This window comes from Cydia strobilella, chromosome 11 (genome assembly GCF_947568885.1).
Source record: "Cydia strobilella chromosome 11, ilCydStro3.1, whole genome shotgun sequence".
In the NCBI taxonomy this organism is placed as follows: Eukaryota; Metazoa; Arthropoda; class Insecta; order Lepidoptera; family Tortricidae; genus Cydia; species Cydia strobilella.
In genome coordinates this window covers 11,364,642-11,386,712 of record NC_086051.1, presented here as the reverse complement: position 1 = coordinate 11,386,712, position 22,071 = coordinate 11,364,642, and the positions used below count along the sequence as shown (strand labels likewise).

General features: G+C 41.0%; 4 protein-coding genes across 5 annotated transcripts in view; all 4 read right to left on the bottom strand.

The window, feature by feature from the left end:
* LOC134745214 (heparan sulfate 2-O-sulfotransferase pipe) overlaps positions 1–2,817 on the bottom strand; it is a 106,189-nt gene extending 103,372 nt beyond the window's left edge. Inside the window, exon 1 of the mRNA XM_063679211.1 lies at positions 2,674–2,817. The gene's annotated coding sequence lies outside the window, so the exon portion shown is untranslated. The remainder of the gene's footprint in view (positions 1–2,673) is intronic.
* Positions 2,818–8,280: 5,463 nt separating this feature from the next.
* LOC134745525 (uncharacterized) lies at positions 8,281–12,026 on the bottom strand. The gene is made up of 4 exons (XM_063679574.1): positions 11,522–12,026; positions 11,083–11,440; positions 10,671–10,932; positions 8,281–10,233 (listed from the first exon to the last, which is right to left on the bottom strand). Exons 1-4 carry the CDS (start codon positions 12,024–12,026, stop codon positions 9,874–9,876), a joined length of 1,485 nt encoding a protein of 494 aa, XP_063535644.1. The 3' UTR covers positions 8,281–9,873.
* Positions 12,027–12,034: 8 nt separating this feature from the next.
* LOC134745526 (protein cornichon homolog 4) lies at positions 12,035–12,733 on the bottom strand. The gene has a single exon (XM_063679575.1). It carries the CDS (start codon positions 12,506–12,508, stop codon positions 12,035–12,037), a length of 474 nt encoding a protein of 157 aa, XP_063535645.1. The 5' UTR covers positions 12,509–12,733.
* Positions 12,734–16,415: 3,682 nt separating this feature from the next.
* LOC134745113 (protein piccolo) overlaps positions 16,416–22,071 on the bottom strand; it is a 63,853-nt gene continuing 58,197 nt past the window's right edge. For both annotated transcript variants that reach the window (XM_063679067.1, XM_063679066.1), the window contains exon 6: positions 16,416–21,682. In XM_063679067.1, coding sequence (XP_063535137.1) covers positions 19,556–21,682 — 2,127 coding nt within the window. In that variant the 3' untranslated portion in view covers positions 16,416–19,555. The remainder of the gene's footprint in view (positions 21,683–22,071) is intronic.

The window sequence follows — 22,071 nt, the reverse complement described above, 5'->3', positions numbered from 1 at the left end:
CGTCGCGGTAACGGGGGCAGCTTCTAAAATGAGTACGACAAAGACAACTACAGCTTAGGCGTAAAGTCCTGCGTAAAAATCTCAAAAATCGAGGTTTCGTACATTGTACTAGACTAGAGTTTTGAACTTTTGAATGATTCACGGTTAGTTTCACTAGACTTATGTCACTTATATTCTTAAGGTAATCACGGTCTATATCCCGGTCAATATAAGTCTATTGTACTAGACTGTTTCAGCTCCTCCAAAATCTAACCGATTGTAACGAAATGTTGAAATCTAAATGGTAATAAAATTATCTGTGTCGGACTGTTTTAATTTTTGGGTCAATAGGGAATATTACGCGAAACTATGCGTACCTACGTGAAATGTCAGATTCGCGTTTCCCGGTAGATCCTCTGTGAACAAACCGCCTTGCTTGATGCATCAATTCACATCACATTTTATTATCTCTGAAAACTTGTCAAAAACCAGTTAAAACAAAAGTTAAAGGTAGGGATGGATAAGCAAAGAGGATATAATAGGATAGAGCGGTACTGTCATAGTAACTTTTGTAGCCACAGTAAATTCACTGCCATCTATCGACACACGATTAAAACTAAAAAAACCGGCCAAGTGCGAGTCGGACTCGCGCACGAAGGGTTCCGTACCATTACGGAAAAAAACAGCAAAAAAAATCACGTTTGTTGTATGGGAGCCCCATTTAAATATTTATATTATTCTGTTTTTAGTATTTGTTGTTATAGCGGCAACAGAAATACATCATCTGTGAAAATTTCAACTGTCTAGCTATCACGGTTCATGAGATACAGCCTGGTGACAGACAGACAGACGGACAGACGGACGGACAGACGGACAGCGGAGTCTTAGTAATAGGGTCCCGTTTTTACCCTTTGGGTACGGAACCCTAAAAATGAAGATGTATAAAAATACGATAAAATGTATTTATATATTGATAAATGATTTTTTTATTTGCATTAATTATTTTTATATGATTTTGACCCATGTTTTTTTACTGATATGCGTTAAAATTGTTAAATAACAAACGAAACCGTCAACGCCATCTATCCGACAGTAGGCCAAAGGTAGTGGCGCCATCTGATCGAGAATCAAATTTTCTTGATTTTCGAGGCACGTTTTTTCCTTAGACTATTCATCTATTACGGAGTTATATCTATCTTTGGTATAAGTTACTCTATGGTTTACTAAAAAGGCTAGTGCTGCACTCTGGTGGCAGAACATTGCAGTAATATTGATCATATCAGTTTTGAATACCTACCATGCTTTTCTTTAAAGCCTAGTCAGGCCGTTTTTGCGATGTTTGAAGTGCTCTAGCGCTTATAAAAACAAAAATATTAAAAAAGGTAAACATTCCGACACAGATATATACAGATATTAATAATATGATTATTATGAATCTGTATTAAAAAAAAACATTGCTCTAGGGACAAAAACCACGGGGAAAGTGTCTAGTACGTTTGAATGGAGAAATGACCGCTCCTCCATCCTTTTAAGAGAGGTGTGGTCGTTTTGTAGCTTAACTACGTATCTGAACTATCTGAAGGTACAGGTGATTTTTACAGACGGCACTTTTTAAATGAGACCTAGTTATTGTAAAATTCTAACAAAATAGTAGATTGTATGACTAGGGAATAAAACGATCCATTTTAGGCGAGGTGTGTATATAGCTGTGTCGATAGGCACAGCGAGGTTAAAACAATATAAATTATCTACTGAATTGATTACATTACGTACATTTGATGACTTTATTTATTTCATGATAAAATTAAGCTATAAATTTGCATTAATATCAAAAGAATGTTTCTCTTATCATCATGATCAACCAAACGTTAGGTACAAATAATTATGAGCAATATTTACACCAAGACCACACATATATGCGTATGATAAACTAGGATCTTTTTTCATATAAATACAATAAATAGATATCCAAGTAGTAAGTAATTGCTTGCGTGAGTGTATTTCTTTAATTGACCATTAATTTCTAGCTAGCAGATAGCATCATGTAATGATACGTAAATACGTAGTTTTAAATTTAATGATTCTTTTCTAACTATTTTATTTTTGTTGTCTATTGTTTTATTATTGTAATTTATGGCGCTATTTCAGCTTGTTAGGCATTCACGTTTTTGAAATTTTTGCACGTAATTGAATAAATTATTATAATAATTTTAAGACGTTAATTTAATCTCTATATTGTTATATTTATACGTGATTTACGTATCGTACTTATTAAATATCTCTGTTGTAGCTTCTACCTATTCGGTTTATACTATACCTACTTAAATGGTACCTACTTATTATAGGTATTATCAATTACCTATTTTTGCTTATACATGGTGGCTAAAAATAAGTGCATTCCCGTTGCCAGGGAGGTTTTGGGATTATACTGAGCAACTTTCACTATGGGACCAACCACGAAATCGAGAAAAAAAAAATTACCCTCCCATAGAAAATAGACCAGCCAAAATGTATGAAATAGCCAAATTTTTTTTTGCGATTTCGGGGATGGTATCATAGTAAAAGTTGCTCAGTATAATCCCAAAACCTCCCTGGCAATGGGGATGCACTTATTTTTTAGCCAACCTGTATAACAATTAAAACTTTTGACAAAAATTTAAGTCCTTTTAAGTGCACATAATAAAGAAAAATTACCCAAACTAACAACAATCCAACCGCAAATATCACAAGTTTTTATCACAAAGAACACAGCTCGTAGCGATCGACTTTCTACCGCGTGCTTACGTTGGCCGGGTGACGCGCGGGCAAGTCCGTACGCGGGGCCATACAGAGCAACACTGAGTTTCAGCCAAGCGCGCCCTCGCAGCCCGCAAGTGGCAAGTAGAGGGCGCAGAAAAACAACAAACAAAGTTTGCGCTGAAACAGACGAGAGCATCGTCCATAACGCGCCAGCAAGCAACTTTTTTGATTTGACTACTTTCTAACCAAGTGCAGTGCCTAGTTAACCTTTTCGACGCCGTGTCAAACACAAAAGCAGTCATCCAGACGCCACGTCACCGAAGTGTCAAAACTGAAATTGAACATTATGCATATGCATGTAGGCCTATGTTGCCCTGTGGTCTATGACCGATTAATCGGTCTTTGGCGTTGAACCTACGGTGCGTATATACCGGTCATTGGCGTCCAAAAGGTTAAAGATGCATTTTTGAGTTCAACGTTTAGGTACTATATTATTGTTTAACCCTTGGTTATGGTAATTAGCGGAAGCCGCTCGACCCCAATTACAAAGAAAAACCGCAAATCGATGTACACGTTAGCCGTTTGGCACACGCTTACTAGAGGTCAAAACAAATTGTTTTACCCGCAGTTCCAAAAAAAAAATCCCGGGGGGGGAGTGGTAAAACATTATTTTTTTTACTCAAATATCCCCAGTCGGTATGATAGGTAGATAGACTTAAAATATATTTATTTTTGGTTACTATTAGCAAAGAGGATAGATTCAACCGGTACCTACAACTAGGTTAGTCACTTACTAATCAATAATGAAGTAATATCATAATCATTCATCCGACCAAGCTGCCTTTGTTGTTGTTTGTTTCTCTTTAAACGGCTTCAGGTAACGAGATGACTCCACGTGAAGCGATAATTCTGTAATATGTATACCTATTTTTATACCATTGGCAAGCAATGCGTCAATTAATACAGAAGATCCTACAGCTCGCGTGTCGAGGTGTCGCACGCGCACGCCGTTCCGGCGTCATTAATGCAGCCGGACCATAAATAAAATCAAACGCGCGCCGGACTATTCTCCTGTCCAGTAGGAAAACTCGTAATACGATCGTAAAACGAGTATAAATCTGATTTCCACCTCCGCACCCTCATCATCATCATAATTATCAACCGGCAGACATCCACGGACTGCACAGCAGGTTCATACGTACCTACTGCAACAACTGGTCGTGCATCGTGCAATCATGACCTGTCATCGGTCCACCTTCTTGGGTTGGGTAAGTTCAGTAACTTAATACACATCTACAAAACGACTTCTAAATTCGCAGTGATCTTGAACGTTTATGCTTCTTAGGTATCTCAGTAAATTGAGAACACCACAATTATTACTTGCGAATCGCGACAACAGGCGAACGAGGTTGCTTCGTATTAAAAATCCGTTCATTGGGCTCAATTACTGGATTCACGGATATCTACTTGTGAAATGAATACTCTTCGCTCTAATTAAAAGGTCAATCGTAAATTCTTAACACGGTACGATAATCACAATATGTAATGTGTGTAATTGTAGGATACAGATACGAAGGAATAATATCTCATTAAACAACTTTGATATTTAATTGTATAGGAGGCGGTTATTTAAATATTTAGTTATTATTTGCTCGTTAAAGATTCGCCTACAGCATCTAGAATATATTTTGAATTTATAAAGCTCTGCCCGTCGGGCACCGTGACGGTTAGTTAGGCAGAGGCTCCAGATGCTGGTCATTAATTTGCCATTACAGCATGTCGAACGAACTTACCTGAGAATCTTATTGTCGGCGCTGGGCGGCTCGCATCACATTTAGATACGTGTCGAACTGTCAGACCCTGGAGCATAACGAATATTTCAAAAATGAATTAATCGTCCCTAACTTATATGAAAATGAGATATAACTTGCCCTAGTTGCTGAGAGCACAGAAAGAAATATGGCATAGATTGGACCTGGGGATCCGACCCTTTCCCTCCCTTTTTGGAGGGTAGGCACGGTACAGCTTTGTTTAATTTTGGAAACAATCATGCCAAGCGGCATCGCCTGAGACAAAAGTGCATACTCAGTGCACTCACTTACCTACGAACTCAATTTCAAAAAACTATAAATTATGAAAGGCTTCGAAAACTATTACATCCACAGAGACAATTCTAGTCTCGTATTGTAGCAAATTTAGTCTACTTTTAAAACGTCTTGAGAAGGTACCATAAAAAAACTAGTTCTTTAGGGTTATAATCGCCCAAATCTAAAAAACCCGAAATTTTCACGGTTTTTCGATTTTTGACAAATTTGCGTTCGGCGCTCGAAATCACAAACTTCTGTCCGTCCGTATGTCACAGCCACTTTTTTCCGAAACTGTAAGAACTATTCTGTTGAAACTTGGTTAGTAGATGTATTCTGTGAACCGCATTAAGATTTTCACACAAAAACAGAAACAAAAAAAAACAATCAATTTTGGGGGTTCCCCATACTTAGAACGGAAACTCAAAAAAAAATTTTTTCATCAAACCCATACCATACGGGGTATCTATGGATGATATTGATTCATGATTTCTTCAAAAATGATATTGAGGTTTCTAATATATATTTTTTCTAAACTGAATAGTTTTCGCGAGAGACACTTCCAAAGTGGTAAAGAAAATGATAAACCTAAAAAAATATATGATGTACATTACCATGCAAACTTCCAACGAGAATTGGTTTGAACGAGATCTAGTAAGTAGTTTTTTTACATTTCACTCACGTTTCACATAAAAAATACATTGTTTAAATTGTGTAATGTACGGAACCCTCGGTGCGCGAGTCCGACTCGCACTTGGCCGGTTTTTTCTATCTTTAAAGGTCTGTAATATTTAAAACCAATTTAGGTAGGTACTCCAACTTTCAGGAAATACGTGTTATTATTACTGTTATTTATTGCAACAATGATTATAAAAAATATGGGTCTCCGGCCATACAAGGAACTCATTAGGGTCGCTATCTCGCTATGTAGGGTAATATTGGCCGTCATCTTGAATATCTCACTTCCGGTCAAGATTTCGATCGGGCAACCGGCCAATTCGAATTCAGTGGGGTCTAATTAGGTTAAAAAACACGGCTGCCAAAAAGTACCTAATATGATTTGCCAGTCGCATCAGAAGACCGATTTTGAATTTTTTTGTTTAGACTAATAGGTAGTTTATGATTTATCGACTCAAAAGACCGGTGAAAGACCCATAATGATCAGCATGCCATTGAAAATGTCCGTGACGAAATGTTACATGACCATGACTGTCAACACTACATGATTTCTCTTTCCTCTCCACGCTCATGATACTGCTTATAAAGTGAGTGAGCATCAGGGTAATTAAGAGAGTAATGGGCGTGTCTGATATATCTATATCAGACACGCCCATTTAAATCAGCCGATTTGTATTCGCTTACCCAACTCAATATATAAAATACTCTAAAACGGAGTTATAGTTGGTCAAGCGAATCTTGTCAGTAGAACAAGGCGGCAAATTTAAAAAAATGTACGCGCGAATGGATATCGTCCCATAGAAAATTGGAATTTCGCACCTTTTTCTACTGACAAGATTTGCTTGACCAACTATATATAAAAAACCTTTTTTTACCGACTTCAAGAAATTTGATCGTTCAATGGTCGCGATATGTTCGCTCCGCGATTCATGCACATAGTCTGGTGGGGGCTTATGGTAGCAAAGTGCAAAGGTATGACTATATACAGGTTGATCAATCCAAATGGGTCAGTATGGAGAAGTCAGAAACTATGAGAGATAGCGAAATCTGTTCTCAGGAACCATGGCGTCGATTTTAGATTTAATAATAATGACATTAAAACTTTTTTTTTTTTCATACATAACCGGGAATCGAACCTGGTCAATATTCTTTATGTAAACGCGTGTAAATAGTATTTGTTTGTATAATTGATCCTGAAATTTGAATAAAAAATTGAATGCCATGATCATCTTCCTCGCGTTGTCCCGACATTTTGCCTCGGCTCATGGGAGCCTGGGGTCTGCTTGGCAACCAATCCCAAGAATTGACGTGGGCACTAGTTTTTACGAAAGCGACTGCCATCTGACCTTCCAACCTAGAGGGGAAACTAGACCTTATTGGGATTATTTAGTCCGGTTTCCTCACGATGTTTTCCTTCACCGAAAAGCGACTGGTATATATCAAAGATATTCGTACATAAGTTTCGAAAAACTCATTGGTACGAAGCCGGGGTTTGAACCCGCGACCTCCAGATTGCAAGTCGCACGCCCTAACCGCTAGGCCACCAGCGCTTTGAAAATAAAAAACTGAATGCCATTATTATTAAATCTATAAATCTAGAATCGAAGCCATGGTTACTAACAACAGATGTCGCTATCTCTCATAGTTCCTAATTTCTCTCTACTGACCCATTTGGATCGATCACCCTGTATTGTTTGGCCGTCACTATTTTGATGCTGACTGTACATAATTACCTAAAAATGTGTTTGTGTTAATGTGTATGATAGGTCACTTGATAAGACACGACACTTTCTTTAACACTATATTAGAAGGCAAGATAGAAGCGAGAAGAGGCCGCGGAAAACCACGAGCAAGCTACACACAACAACTGAAGGCGAAAGCAAATGTCGTGTCTTACAGGGACCTAAAGAACCTGGCCGAGGACCGAGAAAACTGGCCCATACTCCACCGACAAGAACCATGCTCTTAAATTATGATGATTATGATGATGTGTTTGTGTTTTCATTCCGACCTTAGCCAACATGATCATCAGTAAACTGAAATAATATAAATGTCATATACTTACTAAGAAAAAGTGACCAAGGCCTCCAGTACCCCAGGCTGGAAAGCGGTATCGGACCAGCGTCCTCTGCTATCGCGGCAGGTTCCTGTGTTATTCGGCTACCGAGGGACGGCGGCATACTTAGGTCGAATTTTTCCAAGTAGGTACCTATATGCACTTCTTGCTGAAGGCTTATGGCGCCCCCTGGCCACGTTTGACGTTCTAACTGAATCATCACAGGTAATTCCAACTATTCCGAGCTAGCGAAATACCTTTAATAGTAATGAATGATCATCAGTGGTGCAGAGGGAAGGTATCAATAACTAACTGTAGGATAATGTCCGTGAGAAGTGCGTGAGGAAATCGGGGCATTGGCCCAATGAACCACAGCCGGGTAATTTGCAATCAATCTTTGGATGTCAATGGAAAACCCGCTAAGGTAAGATGGGGTAAGACTATCACCGGGGTAAGACTATCACTCGATTTATATCGACCGGGATATGGACCGTGATTACGTGAGTAGGGTTCTTATGCACATATTGCACATGGAGCATAAAAACCCTGCTCTGATGGATAGCCACCTTTTACTTTGTCTATGCTACGAATTTAGCCCATTGCACATGGAGCATAAAAACCCTGCTCTGATGGATAGCCACCTTTTACTTTGTCTATGCTACGAATTTAGCCCACTAGGCGTCTAAAAACTGAAACGATTAACTTCCTTAATTTGATTTATTTCTTTACATAATGCAATGCATACACCTTCCACTAAGTAGTTAAATGTCATTTCTATCCATCTTCGGTCAATAGTGTACAACGTGTTAACTGTTCTTCTACCTACTACATAAAATTAGTCCGGTAATGTTTTGATTGATTTTAAAGAATGGTAGCAAGTTTCACTGTCACCGAGAATATCGACCTACCTTAACTAAATCTATAATCATAAATAATTTTACACCTGGGGGCCTAGCCAAGATGCCAATCGTTTGTGGTACGACAACGAAACGCTTTACGTCTATCACTCTTATATATTAGTGCGATAGAGAAACCGATAGCGTTTCGTTGTCGTTGAGCAAACGATTGGCATGTTGGCTAGGCACCCTGTACTTGTAACACCATTCGGTCTCATTTGTAGCAAGTCTTGTAGGGTCACTATGAGATACTTATTTCAATTATCAATTTTATTCCAGAACCATGTGAAAACTGGAGGCTACCGCGAACATCGAAAATCACACTTTCATTATCTCCGCAATAGAGAACATACCGAAGTTTCGATATTCGATGTTCGCGGAAAGCGCACTAAATCATAATAAAGATTTTCGTTTCATTTCATTACCTTTAGGAATCCACAATTTAATGTTGCTATTCTACTTCAATTTATCATTTCATGAAGGTAAATTTCGCCAGAGTACCCGAGGATTGCAAATTAAATCAAAATCTTATATCATCTCAGACATTCTCCTGGAATAAAACAGTTACAGTAAAATATAAGAAAATCCTTACTACTACCCTATACTTACCTAAATGATTGATGCGTAAATACATAGTCAATGTGTTATTTTAATTGTAAAGGGGCCTACTGATTATCAGTCCGCCAGACGATATCAGCCTGTCAGTTAGAACAAAAATTCAACAGTTCCGAACAACTGACAGCCGATATCTGGAGACTGGTAATCAGTGGGCCCCTTCAAGTCTACATGTATAAGGAATTACACTGAATTTTTGTTTATACTTTAAGGTAATAGACATGGGGTGGGATGGCTTTATACTAAATATATAGAATATGGGAATATTAACTATTTCATATGGTGCAAATTTGTAGGGTGAAAAGCAGAAATCCATTATTATGCATGGGCAGATTTTTTTGAAATAATATCCCTGATTAACTAATCAGTCAGTGGGCTTAGCACACGAGCGCCGCGACAGTATCTCGCGCGCGAGATAGACTAAGTGCCAGTTGCACCATCCACACTTGACAGACTGATCAACGTCACCTGGCGCGCCGCGGCGGTTTACTATGAAACTTTCCATACAATCAAATTTAGTGAACTCTTTAACGATGACAAACAGTTTGGTGCAACCGACCCTAACAATCTTGTTGTTACTGTATTCATTCTCTAATGACCACTAGACCACTAGAGGCTACAGGGCTATGGTTTCTAAATTGGTTAAATGAATACCCTTAAGGGGTTTGCAAGCACCAACTCGGGTATTTATTTATTTATGTAGCACTCATTTCTACTTTTCACCTTGTACTAATAAAAACTACCCACTTTAAAGACAATACGAAATCGAAAGTGTGTAATCATATTGAAAGCTTTTGAGAAAACCTCTAAGTAGTTCAGAACCGTGCTAATTCGTTCGAAATCGCGCTTGGGTCTTGCTGCGTGTCTTTTGAAGGCTTGCCGACGGTTCCACAGGAGCTGAGCTCTTTCCCCAGCCAATGTACATGAAAACCGTGGAATATGAGTACATAATTCCAAAGTGAGGGCCCGTATCTTGGCGGACACGTTTGGCAAGGTTCGGTTGTTTGTCGGGCTGTCGCGGTGGATGGTTGATTCCCAGCTCGCCGTTCCCGTAGCAGCCGGCGATGCGAGTTTGTGGAAATGATGCTCTGAAGTAGTCCTGCTCAACTTCGTGCTTTTGGTCGCGTCCGAGACAGGAGAGTTTGATTGCCACGCTGTGTTCGAATCTTGGCACGTGTCCTGCAAACTATCAACCACACATTGTTGTCAGAATCTTAACAAATAGATACATGATTCTTAAAGCTTAATGCACACACACGGCGGGAGCGGGCGTGCACGGGCGTGAGCGTGACCAAGCGGGCCCGCGACGAAGTGTGAAAGCTGGGTGGCGGGTCTTACATAGTCTGTATTAAGGTCCATTTTAGTTGTAATAAAATATAACCGCTCGACCCGCGCACGCCCGCCCGCCGAGCTTTCACACTATGCTGCGGGCCCGCTTGGTGACAATCACGCCCGCTCCCACCGTCTGTGTGCATTAAGCTTAATTTTATTTCGTCTTTCACATGTCGTTTGGATATCTGTAATCAGTCAAATCACATGTGTGTAGTTGCTGTAACTTTTATATTAATAAAGAGTTAAGTATAACTAAAATTTTTGGTAAGCTATAAGCTATAAATAGATTACCTCAGTGATTGCACTGCTTATTCTTGATTTGGCCCAATCTGAGGTATCAATGATAAGTGAGTACACTTCAAAGTTGTACCTATCAGCTTTCTCCTTATTATTATCGCCTTTTGGAACTGAAAACAGCCCGATTGAGATCAGATTCTCTGTGATGAAGTCTTTGCCCTCATTTACTTGGTCTACAATGTGATTTAGATCACTCTGTTCAAACATTGTATCCTCCACTATGCATCCTCCCAAAGCATATGGAACATCAGGTTGTCTGAAATGAAAGCATATTTTTAAGTTTGACAGCAAATAAATACTAAAATACTAAACAACACTACTATAGTAAAATGAGTCAAGGAGAATAGTGGATAATTTTAAGTTACTCTAAGTATAATTTAAGTTAGATTTACAATTTGGTACTTACACTTCCTTTAAGTAATTTAAGAAAACAATATCCTGCACTGAGTGCAAAAGATATTTCTCTGTTACATAAACAATTACTCCCTTGAAGATTCTAGTTTCCGAGATTCTGTCTATTTCTCTATAGAAATCAGATTTTATATCTCCTTTGGACTTTATGTTTATTACGTGGAATTGAACATCAGGTAGCTTTGGGATGTAAACTCCTCCGATGAATGGATTCGAGCGGACAAACATGTGGCGAGTGATCGCATGTTCATAAGTTATAGACTGTGGAAGCGGCATGTATGAGAGGTACTGAGCTCGCACTGTCAGCATACAATCTTTTGGAGCACTGACATATCTCTGCACCAGATCCAGCACTGTAAATACAAAGACAAACTTAGCAGAGTTTACAAGTCACTCATATATTTTGTCAAACAAAATGGTTGAATACTACTTACAACAGTGTTCCTTTTCACAGGGTGGCATACAAGGAATGGGGCAAATGACTTTACATTTGCATGTTATATTGAAACCGGCTGTGTTTGCAAAGGTTAGTACAACTAAGGGCTCCGTAGCAAAGTTGGCAGACTTCTTGTACTCTATCCCCACTCTAGAGGAGCAGCAAGAGTGCAAATCCATAACAAAGTCTGCAGGACTGAGTTGCTCCCGCTCCAATGTGTGTACAGCAGAAAGCCATGTGCTGCACACAAGCTTAGCTAGCATCTTCTCCTGCCAGCACAAGTTGCTAATAATTTCTTTGGCTATAATATAATTAGAAGTAACTTTTTCTGCCAAACTATTACAAGGCCCAATCTGATCATCCCTTAGTACTTCCCTTTTTTCTAGATAAGCTAAAATGTTTTCAGGCAGTGGTAATTTCAGACATTTCACAATCCCATGAGGTGTTGTTGCCTCGCCAGCCTCTCCGGCGCCCTCGCTCCCAGACTCGAGAGTGTCTGCCATTGCTGATGCTATAGCTCTGTTACGATCTCGTCATCGGCGTGGCGATTCAGTGGATCGCCTTTTAGTATAGCTAGTATAAAGCAGTACAGATAAATGAAGAAAAATATCAAGTAATACCCGACATAGATCATCACATCGCGCAAGTGCTTCTTTAGCTGTCCGCGGTTGTGTATTTCGGCTGGATCGTAGGCTCCGAGGTTACCTTGTGGTATAGTAAAATATTCGTAAGTTAACCATATGAGCATAGGCAGATTTAACAGGAATAGTAGCAGCTGCCCGTGCAGTAATAACAGAAAAGTCATAAACGAGTGTCCTATATATCTTGGTAGCAGCCAATAGTTTAGTTTGTCACAACATTCTTGAGCATTCAAGTAGTCACATTCTAAGTCAGATAGGGTAATAATAAAATAAACTAACAAAAATAATATCGCTCCACTATCGATTAAAGACAGAGAAAACAACAGAGTTTCGCCTAATATCATAACTTATTTGGAAAAATACTCTTTCAGAGAATACTATCTACAGTATGTAAAAATAATAAAAAGTACTCAAATTACTTTAACTTAAATTGCCACAAACTAAAGGTATGAAACTGTTCCAGTGTTCCATTTATCTTGTACACTACACTGTAGCACTAGTTCCACAATTTGGTTGTAAATAGTAAATACGCCGACAGCTATGTTTTCGTGATATTTTCACCAAGATCGCGAACTGCCATTTTCTTCATGTGTCAGAAACAACCACAGACAACATAGATGGCAGGCTCCTATAGATGTGCTATTAGGACCGTTCACGACGACAGCGCCACACAGCGGTTGCAACTCTTAAACGAATCGCGTCGGGCTTTACAAGGCTATATATAAATTCTGAAAATGGCGCCCGCTAATGAAAAAAGGGATGGGGAATTGTTTTTTCTCAAACATGCTATGTAATATTGATATTACGTTCTTTATATTTAGCTGGGAAGTATCACGACTCCGGCGCGGTTAGACGAGGGGCCTGTAATGAAATTTCATACAAAGTTGCAGGCCTAGGCCGGGAAGTGGCTCTTTTTTAATTTCCATTTCACATATATTTGAGACACAGCATCATGGCATTCAGCCAAAAAAAAAATTATAACCAATATTTGCTTATGGTTCGGAATGAGATTCTGCCAATACCCCTTAAAAAAACAATAAACGATTATTAATATATTTTGCAGTTTTATTTGTATCGAATTTACAAAAAATATATAAATAAAACATTATTAACAAATTCCAATAATATTTAATTACAAATTTACCTACAAATACAGATTAAAATATAGTTGGTCAAACCAGTTTGTCAGTAAATAAGAACAAAAAAACTATACTCATCCTTTTCTTTTGGGTGCTAGTACCAGTGTAAGACAAAGATAGTATGATTATCTCTGTCTATGTTTGAAATGAGACAGTCCTTTGACAAACATATTTCATTTAAATATTAGCGGTAAAAATGTCTACTCAAACACGCGTTGGTGGTTTTTTAATCGTTTTGGAGGTAAAGTTGAACATTTTTCATTGTGTATCTGTAATTATATTTTATTGGATTTATTGTGCGTTGTTTATTGTGTTATTTAATATGAGTTCCGACGAAAATATTAAATGAATACCTGTTAATTATACTCCATGTTTAAGGCAACGATGTATGTGAAGCATAATATCAACATAAAAAACGATGTAATCTTAGTTATGTGGCTAAAACTACAGTCAGAGGATACAAGGCGAAAAATCAAAGATACATAAATATACCTTTGAACATTTGTGTAATAAATTGATTAACTACATGTGTAAAATATACGACACGTGTGATAAAGATAGGTACAAGTGGTAGTTATATTTTGTGCCTAGTTTACTTTTAGTTTCTTTAGAATTAAAACTTTGATTTCGTGGAGATTTCTTTATTTATTTCATTGCATGTTTGAGAAAAGCACTATACATACATCGGCGTGAAAAGGGGTTGTCGGCCTCATAACTATCCGGCCTCACTACGTTCGGCCGTATATATGCATTCGGCCGGCAACCCCTTACTTCCCGGCCTCTGTAGTAATGTACTATTTTTTGCCTACTATAGCAATATGGGTAACAAATGAAAACTAGTGAAAAGAACATTTCAATAGTTATTTGTGCAACAAGAGAGGAAAGTTGGTTTTTCTTGCGAGTGTTTGAGACCCGAGAAAGCGAAAGATTCTAAGTTAGAATCTTGAGCGTAGCAAGGGACTCAAAAACACGAGATGTAAAATAACTTTGCTCTCGTGTTGCACACATAATTTTTCACCTCAGTAGTGAGAACATATTAAAGGTTAAAGCGTATTTCGAATTACACAGAATAATACAGAAAAACAAAAAAAAAAACAATTTGTAATAGAAGTATGAAGTGGTGGTGGTAGTGAAGTGTGGAGTGGGGTGAAGTTCATGGCCTTCACTAAATTAAAAAGCTTCTTTGTTTCACTCCCTGGAGTGAGGAAAGTCGCACTTTCGTCACTCCCTGCAGTGAGGAAAGTCGCACTTTCCTCACTCCAGGGAGTGACGAAAGTAGTCTTGTTCGAGCTGCTGAGGTGAAAAAATTAATAGACTGTTTAGATCTGGTTTTTTTGATGTACTTTTCTTATTTTTGGATATTTTATTTTAAACTTTACTGCACAGTAAGAATATACAGTGACAAAAAGCGGACTTAATGCTACACGGCATTCTCTACCAGTCAACCTTTAGGCCAAACAGAGAAGCATAGTTGGTAAATAACACTAAAACTAAATGTTTTAATAGACAATATGTCCCATAGCTCTTATGTCATCGTCGAATTAAGAACTATGGGACATATTTTTGAGTAAGTTATATGCACCCATATTTTTACACTTGACTGTACCTCAAAGAGTAGTATAATATCTGTACCTGCTACTAAATTTACTATGCAGACACTTAATCGTGAGACTTTTAAAAAAGATACTTGTGCAGCTTGCGCTTGAACGTCAACTTAGTCTCGGCTTGTCGTATGCTGAGAGGCAAATCATTCCAGAGACGGGTGGCTTGCACGGTGAATGAATTGCTCGTAGCACCAGAGCGGTGGTGCGGGATAGCTAAAATAAGTTTACGAGCGGTGCGAAGGTCGCATCCTGGTCGAGCAGTTACAAATTTAAATTTAGATCGCAAGTATTCAGGCGCCACTGGGTCAAATGAATGGAGAACAGGGTGCATAAAATTTTGAGACTTCTGCGATTACGAATGCGAAGCCAGTTGAGTTCTCGGCGAAATGCGGATACGTGGTCATACTTGCGAAGGCCATAAATGAACCTAATACAGTTGTTCAATACTCGGTCGAGCTTGTCCAGTAATCCTTGCGTCACATTAGTGCAGCACACATCACAATAATCAATGACAGGTAACACCAGAGCTTGAATAAGGAGAGTTTTGGTAGAGATCGGTAGAAAATGTTTAAACCTAAGATACAGTGATCGCAAGGTATACGCAACTCTTCGACACATATCGGACACCTGGGGTTCCCAGGTCAGGCCACAATCAAATAGCAATCCTAGGTTTTTAACTTTTGTGGAAAAAGGGATGACAATGTTTTCGAAGAGAATCGGTGCAACACTCGTGAAATCGGTATTTAGGACCAGGCGTAGACTCCCGATAATGATAGCCTGACACTTGGAAGGGTTCACAGCTATTCCGAAGTCTTTGGACCAAGATGAGATGCGATTGAGGTCATCATTCAATTCGGATATCTGGTTAATTATTTTTTAACATTATATAGAGGATATTAACAGTCACTTGGTATATATTTTGGAACGATCCATTCAGTCATTTTCAATTTAGAGCAGTTCAAAGTCAACTGTGGATTGTGAAATTTTTGAACGTTTTCTAATAATTTGTTAGACGACGTAGTGAAAATGTTACAGTATGTTATATATTTGTGATCTACTCACAAAGCCCTTTCATTGGGTACCCCACAACCACATGATGTTTAAAAGAAAAAAGTAAAAAACTTTGTACTGCCGACGTTATGACGTCACAGCAACTACCCCCACCACTTTCGCGCTTGTTATCTCAAGCCCGCTCCAGACTACGCGGCGCGAAGCCGTGAACGCGAGTGTGGAGTCGATTTCGCTGATTAGCGAACTAGACTCCACACTCACGTTCGCGGCTTCACGCCGCGATTCACGGCCTTTCATATATTTGTGTTCAGTTCAGGACATTATACTGAATGCGCTGATACCAAATATACCCATGTCCGAGTGGACATGAACGAAAATCGATTTCTAGAAGACTTCTAGACAAAAAACCGACTCATCTCCAAGCTGCACTCGTATCCAGAGTAAACTTAAATTAAATTTATAGGATAGGAAATCTCGAGGTCCATAATAAAAGAATATTTATTTGTGTCAAAACTTTTAATGTAACATTCTCTCCTTAAGCTAGTACACAAGGCTTCAAATACAGGGCAAGGTATAAAACTGATTACTATAGAATCGACTCTATTAGTTATCACAACGTATTTATTGATTATTGTTTTTTTCTATGATTTATTATCTTATTTTAGAAAATGGGCTTAAAGTCCAATATTGTGTACCCTATATTAGGTACCTAAAACAATTAAAACTGATCTAAGCAGGGTTATTGCAATAATATAATTTAAAAATAGTTCAGTATTAGTCACGGTCATAAATGCTTATACATTTTTCAACCTAATACAATTAAATAAGGGGTAAGTTTGGGTACATTACATATTTATGATTATGACCCTGACTAACCGAGTTTTGCGAAAATGTACCAAACCAATATAGCTACATGATATTGTTCATTGAAGCCAATGTATAATACTTATTTTATAAATACTCGCATTACAGAGAGCTAAAGTACGCATGTTAAATTCAGCACGATTTATTTATCACTTCGGAATATAATCTAGTTAAAACAAATATTAAAACTTTCCTAAAATAATTACAACAATAACAAATATGCAGATACATAAATACTATTTATCAAAACATTAATCTCACTTAGTTTCTCGTTAAATACATTTAAACTAACTCTTTTAAGAGTGAGTATGAAAGCCATGAAACACACAAGCTTGTTAATATGGAAGTCGATTACAAAACAACAAATGGAAATATAAGTCAACCACGCACGTTGACTCCAATAATTGGCTATACAGTGTAGGTACATTTTAGATAATTCATGAGCAAATAGATTTTTATAAATATTTAAATCTAAAGGGTATTGTTAAAATTTACTTAGATAATGGAATATTACTTATGTTTACAGATTATTTAAAAACCAAACGGCAACTTGATATTTGTACCAGCTGTTTGTGTTGCTTATTGGTTTGACAGGCAAAATAACTTAATTCTCTGCAGGTGATAAATACGATATTAGTGGTTGAAATTTATAGAGCCACACATACAAGTACATGGGTTGTATATGTATACGCACATCCTAAAAATGATACTATATAAATCAATGTTATCTTACATTCTACTAGCACCAACCTTTATATGACTGCACTTCAAAATACAAGCGCTTTTAAAGTACGGTCACATATTCTAACCACCAGCTTTAATAAATTCAGACCAATCTCCATATATTTATATATGCTGAAAAAGCCCAGAATAGGTTATATAATTTGTATATAAATATAGATTATATGCATGTTATATAATATCACAAAGCGGAAGATGAATCCAAAATCATTTAAACAGATTGGCACAAGCGGGCAGTAACGCCACATTCGTTGTTCTAAAGGTATTCTGATAACATATACATAAATGCAATTAATGGCAATTTGCTTTCATAAAACTACGTTTCCTTTCGCTCTTGTTCTGGTTACACTAGGGTTATGACAATAACGTAACTATATAGTTAATATAACACAAATAAATTAGTGAAGACCTCACACATCGCAATGAACACACCCGATCAAAACAAACGGTACACCATCAAATAATGAAATAAATAATTATAAATAATGCAGCCAAACAATTACACAAACAGGCGAGAGATTTGAAGAAACAATGTACAATACCGCCTTCGCAGTTCAACCAAACAGCAACTTACTTATAATGGTTCACCTATCCTACACTTTAGACAATAATAAATTGGAATGATATATTTTCAAGAATGTAATGTTTACGTAAGAATCCTTTTAGTTAAAACAAAATGTTAAGGACAATGTTAATTACACTCTCCAATACAATAACTTGTTATAACAATTTGATTTTCTACAGTCGGTTGCAAAAACAGCCACGCGAGCAATGTACTTAAATTATCTGTCACGACTCTTGCCGCTAAAATAAGGCTCGTGGAGGTTTTAAGCGACGGATTTTGCGTAGGTAGCTTTTGAAGCTGACTTTAAAACTCAAAAAAGGATTATATGCATTACGCGAAGTTTGAAAGGAAGAGATTGATGTTTAAGAACCCTTGCCTCGGCCTGCCGTGTAATTGTATGTATGCGCGGAGCCGGCTCCGTACTTTAACTAAATGATTCGTATCTAACTTTGTTCCCGAGCTGGTCCCACCCATGACGATGGCTTGTCAACGTGCAATTCTCAAACTCTCCAAATAACTTAGTTACTGTCACAAATATGCTGAGACAAATTATTGCACGAATATTGGTTCCGCTGTTTATATTGTCGACAGATGCTAGAGTGCGGGAGCTCTGCAAGTTGCACTTCAACAAGACTGGAATGTCATACAATGTTTTGGGAAATAGCTTTACATATGACAGAGGCATCATACAGCATTTTTGTTAACTAACAGAACATCAATTTGTATTTTTAATAAATAATAATTAACAAGATGTGTACGTAGCAGGTGTCTCGAAGATAGACCGTTGGTGCCTCGACAGAAACATCTTTCCTAATGATTAATTTCCCTTACGTTTTAAGTCATCGGGCGGAATGCAGAAATCCACAACTATGTTGAGTATTATTACATTATACTTTCAATATATACATAAGTAGACAATGTCTATACACACTAGTAATAGTACATAGAATGGATTCGATACGGTCGAGTGCCGAGCGATGACGGCGGCGCTCAGATAACGATACAATTAATAATTAGACTATATTATCAACTAGCGGTACAAACGAGTCTCCTCAACTGTTAAGTACAAAACACCAAAGTCTAGAACTAATTCTATCGATGCCAACACTATGTGTTCAAACATCACCAAACTCCTCCTTCTAATCTAGTCAATACTAAGGATCCCGATCCCGAAGGGCCGGGACGCCGGAGACTAGCGCGGGTCGCTACGCGGCGAATAAAATTAGCGTCACAATTTCCACTTCGCGACGTCACTCCGACTACTAGAGATCATAAATTTTAAACGACACCGAACGCGTATATATTTTGTTTAACGATAAAATTTGAACTACCGAGTAAGGCATTCGACGGCGCCCACATTGATAATTAGATGCGGGGTGCGTCGCGCGTCATAGCGAGCGCGTGCTTCTGGCAACGGTGGTGGCGAGGCGGGGCGGGGGGCTGCACGTGCACACAGCGCTGCGGGGGTCAGGTGGCGTCGTACTCGATGCGGTCCCACGAGTAGTGCTTGCGCGCCGGGCGCGGCGGCGGGCGCGACAGCACGGCGCCCAGCAGCGGGTCGCGCTGCGGCACGTGCCCGCGCCCGAACAGGTTCGGGATCAGCTCCGTGTCCATGTAGTCGTACGCGTCTCCGTCGACGGTCATGTTCGACCCGATGTCGATCCCGAACTCCTTCAGGTCGAACTCGCACGGCCGCTCCTGGATCATGTCCTCCTGGAACGACGGCAGCGACAAATCGTCCATATCCTCGAAGCCCGTTCTCGTGTGGTCGAGGATGTCGCCGTTGGTGAGCGGGGTCATCGCCATGCGCTCGGGCGGGTCCTCGCCTATGTCCATCGCGGTCTGCGAGGTTTCGTCCGCGTGGTCCGCTTCGCCCGAAAGCAGCCCGAAGAAGTCGTGGTCGCCGGACGTGGGATCGGAGCTGAAGTCCGGATGGAAATCGTTATTAGTTAGTAAATCCACGCTGAGTTCCGGGTCGATGTCGGCGGTGGTCGAGTCTATGTCGCAGCGGTTGCCGTTGACGGCGTGGAGGTCGGCGTGGTTCAAGATCTCGTTCTGGATGTCATTGAGCTCGCGCTGCAGCTCGTCGGCGGCGAGCGAATCCCGCGTCCGGCCGTCTCCGAGAACTTCCGCCGGCGAGAACGCGTCCGCACTATCGGTCAAGTACTCCGTTCGCATCGGCTGGGTCTCCGCCGCGCCCACTACCGAAGGCGGTAACTCGCCATTTTCCACCAGCAGCTCGATGACGTCGTCCATGTCCTCGTTGCGGTCGTGCAGCGTCGGGAGCGGCATCGGCGGAGGAGGCGGCGGCGGAGGCGGCGCGGCGGCGCGCTCGGGTTCATAATGCGGCGAGGGTAATATCGCGATAGGGACCACCTTGACGCCGTTCAGGATGTAGTTGGCCGTCTTGGCGGCGGTCGGGTCGACCACGTCCGCGGCGGCGGGCTGCGCCACGGTGAAGAGGCGCACTAGGCGGTCGGGCGTGGCGTCCGACGTGGCCAGCACGTAGCGCGGCGGCGGCGGCGCGGCGGGCGCGGCCGGCGGCGGCGCCGCAGCTGGCGCGGGCGGCTGCTGCAGGGCATCCAGCTGTGCGCGCAGCTGCGTGACACACAGGTGCGCCTGGAGAAGCCTCCGGCTCTGGTCGCTGGCGGCCGCGCCGGCCGCTTCGCGTCTCACCGCTTCCAGCTGCTGGCGCGACGCCTCCAGCTTCCGCTCGAGCTCCTCGATCTGCCTCCGCTGGGACTGCACGATGTCCTCCGGCGGCTCCGGCTCGGAGCGGGACTCGGGCGAAGCGACGGAGGCGACCGAGGCGACGGACGCCGGCGAACGCAGGGGTTCCTCCCCCTTCTCCAGAAGGAACGGTCGCAAACGGCTGATCAGCTGCGGCTTCGGACCGGAGACGCGCAGGTTGCGTCGCTTACATTCCGCTCGAAGGTCGGACACCTTCATGTCTTCGTACCGCGTCGGCACGTGATGCAGCGCAACGTGCAGAGGCGTCGGCGGCGGCGGCGGAGGCGGTGGCGCCGAATACGCGTCCGAGGAATCCGACGCGATGGAAGCGGAAGAAGGCGCCGGCGACGCCGGCATCAACTGCAGGAGCAACTGCTGTTGTTGGAGGAGCAGCTCGTACGGCGTCTCGGTCGAGTCCGGAGGTGAAGGCGCCTTATGCGCATTTGGGGGGCCTTTGTATTCGTGAAATTTAAAGCGCGCTTTTGGCTGCTGCTGCTTATGCTTAGTCTTCTTGCGGTTTTTGTCGGCTTTACCGGGAGCGGGATGTTGGATGGGCGCCGGGGAGGGGGAAGGGGCAGGGGAGAGGAGGCAGGGCGGGGAGGGAGAGGGGGAGATCTCCTCGGGGGGCCCGCAGTAGGAGGAGGGGTGCTCGGGGCGGCCGGAGGCGCCCTCGGAGGTGGCGCGGAAGGCGAGGGTGCCAGACTTGACGGCGGTCTCGATGTCCTGCTCGGTGTGCAGGATGTTCTTTTTGATGAGCTCGAGCGGGCCGGGCCGGTGCGACAGCTGGTCGTTGAGCGCGTCCGCGAGCCGAGCCTTCTTGAGCATGCGCTGCTTCTCCGCGAGGCTCGGGTCCACATGGCTCTCCTGTAAACATATTCAAATAACAATAATAATTGCGCGCCAACTTGCATTTAGATAAAATTTATAATAATAAATAAATAAAATAAATATTATGGGACATTCTTACACAGATTGACTAAGAAAAAGGTATTTATACCGATTAGGTAGGTCAAATGACAACCGGAGGGCGCCGTGGTGGAATGTCATCGATCCCAGTGCGCCCTTACGAACGGCAAAGAGGATGAAACGCCAGAGTGGGTTTAGTGGGTAGGCTGAGAGGGGAAAGGAGCGGCGAGTCCCACACATCGTGCGTAAACGCATTCCCACTCCGTCAAAAAAAAAGGTCAAATGACAACGATACGAAACGATATTACTACGTAATCCGCATCTAATTTCCAACAGGAAGAACTAAA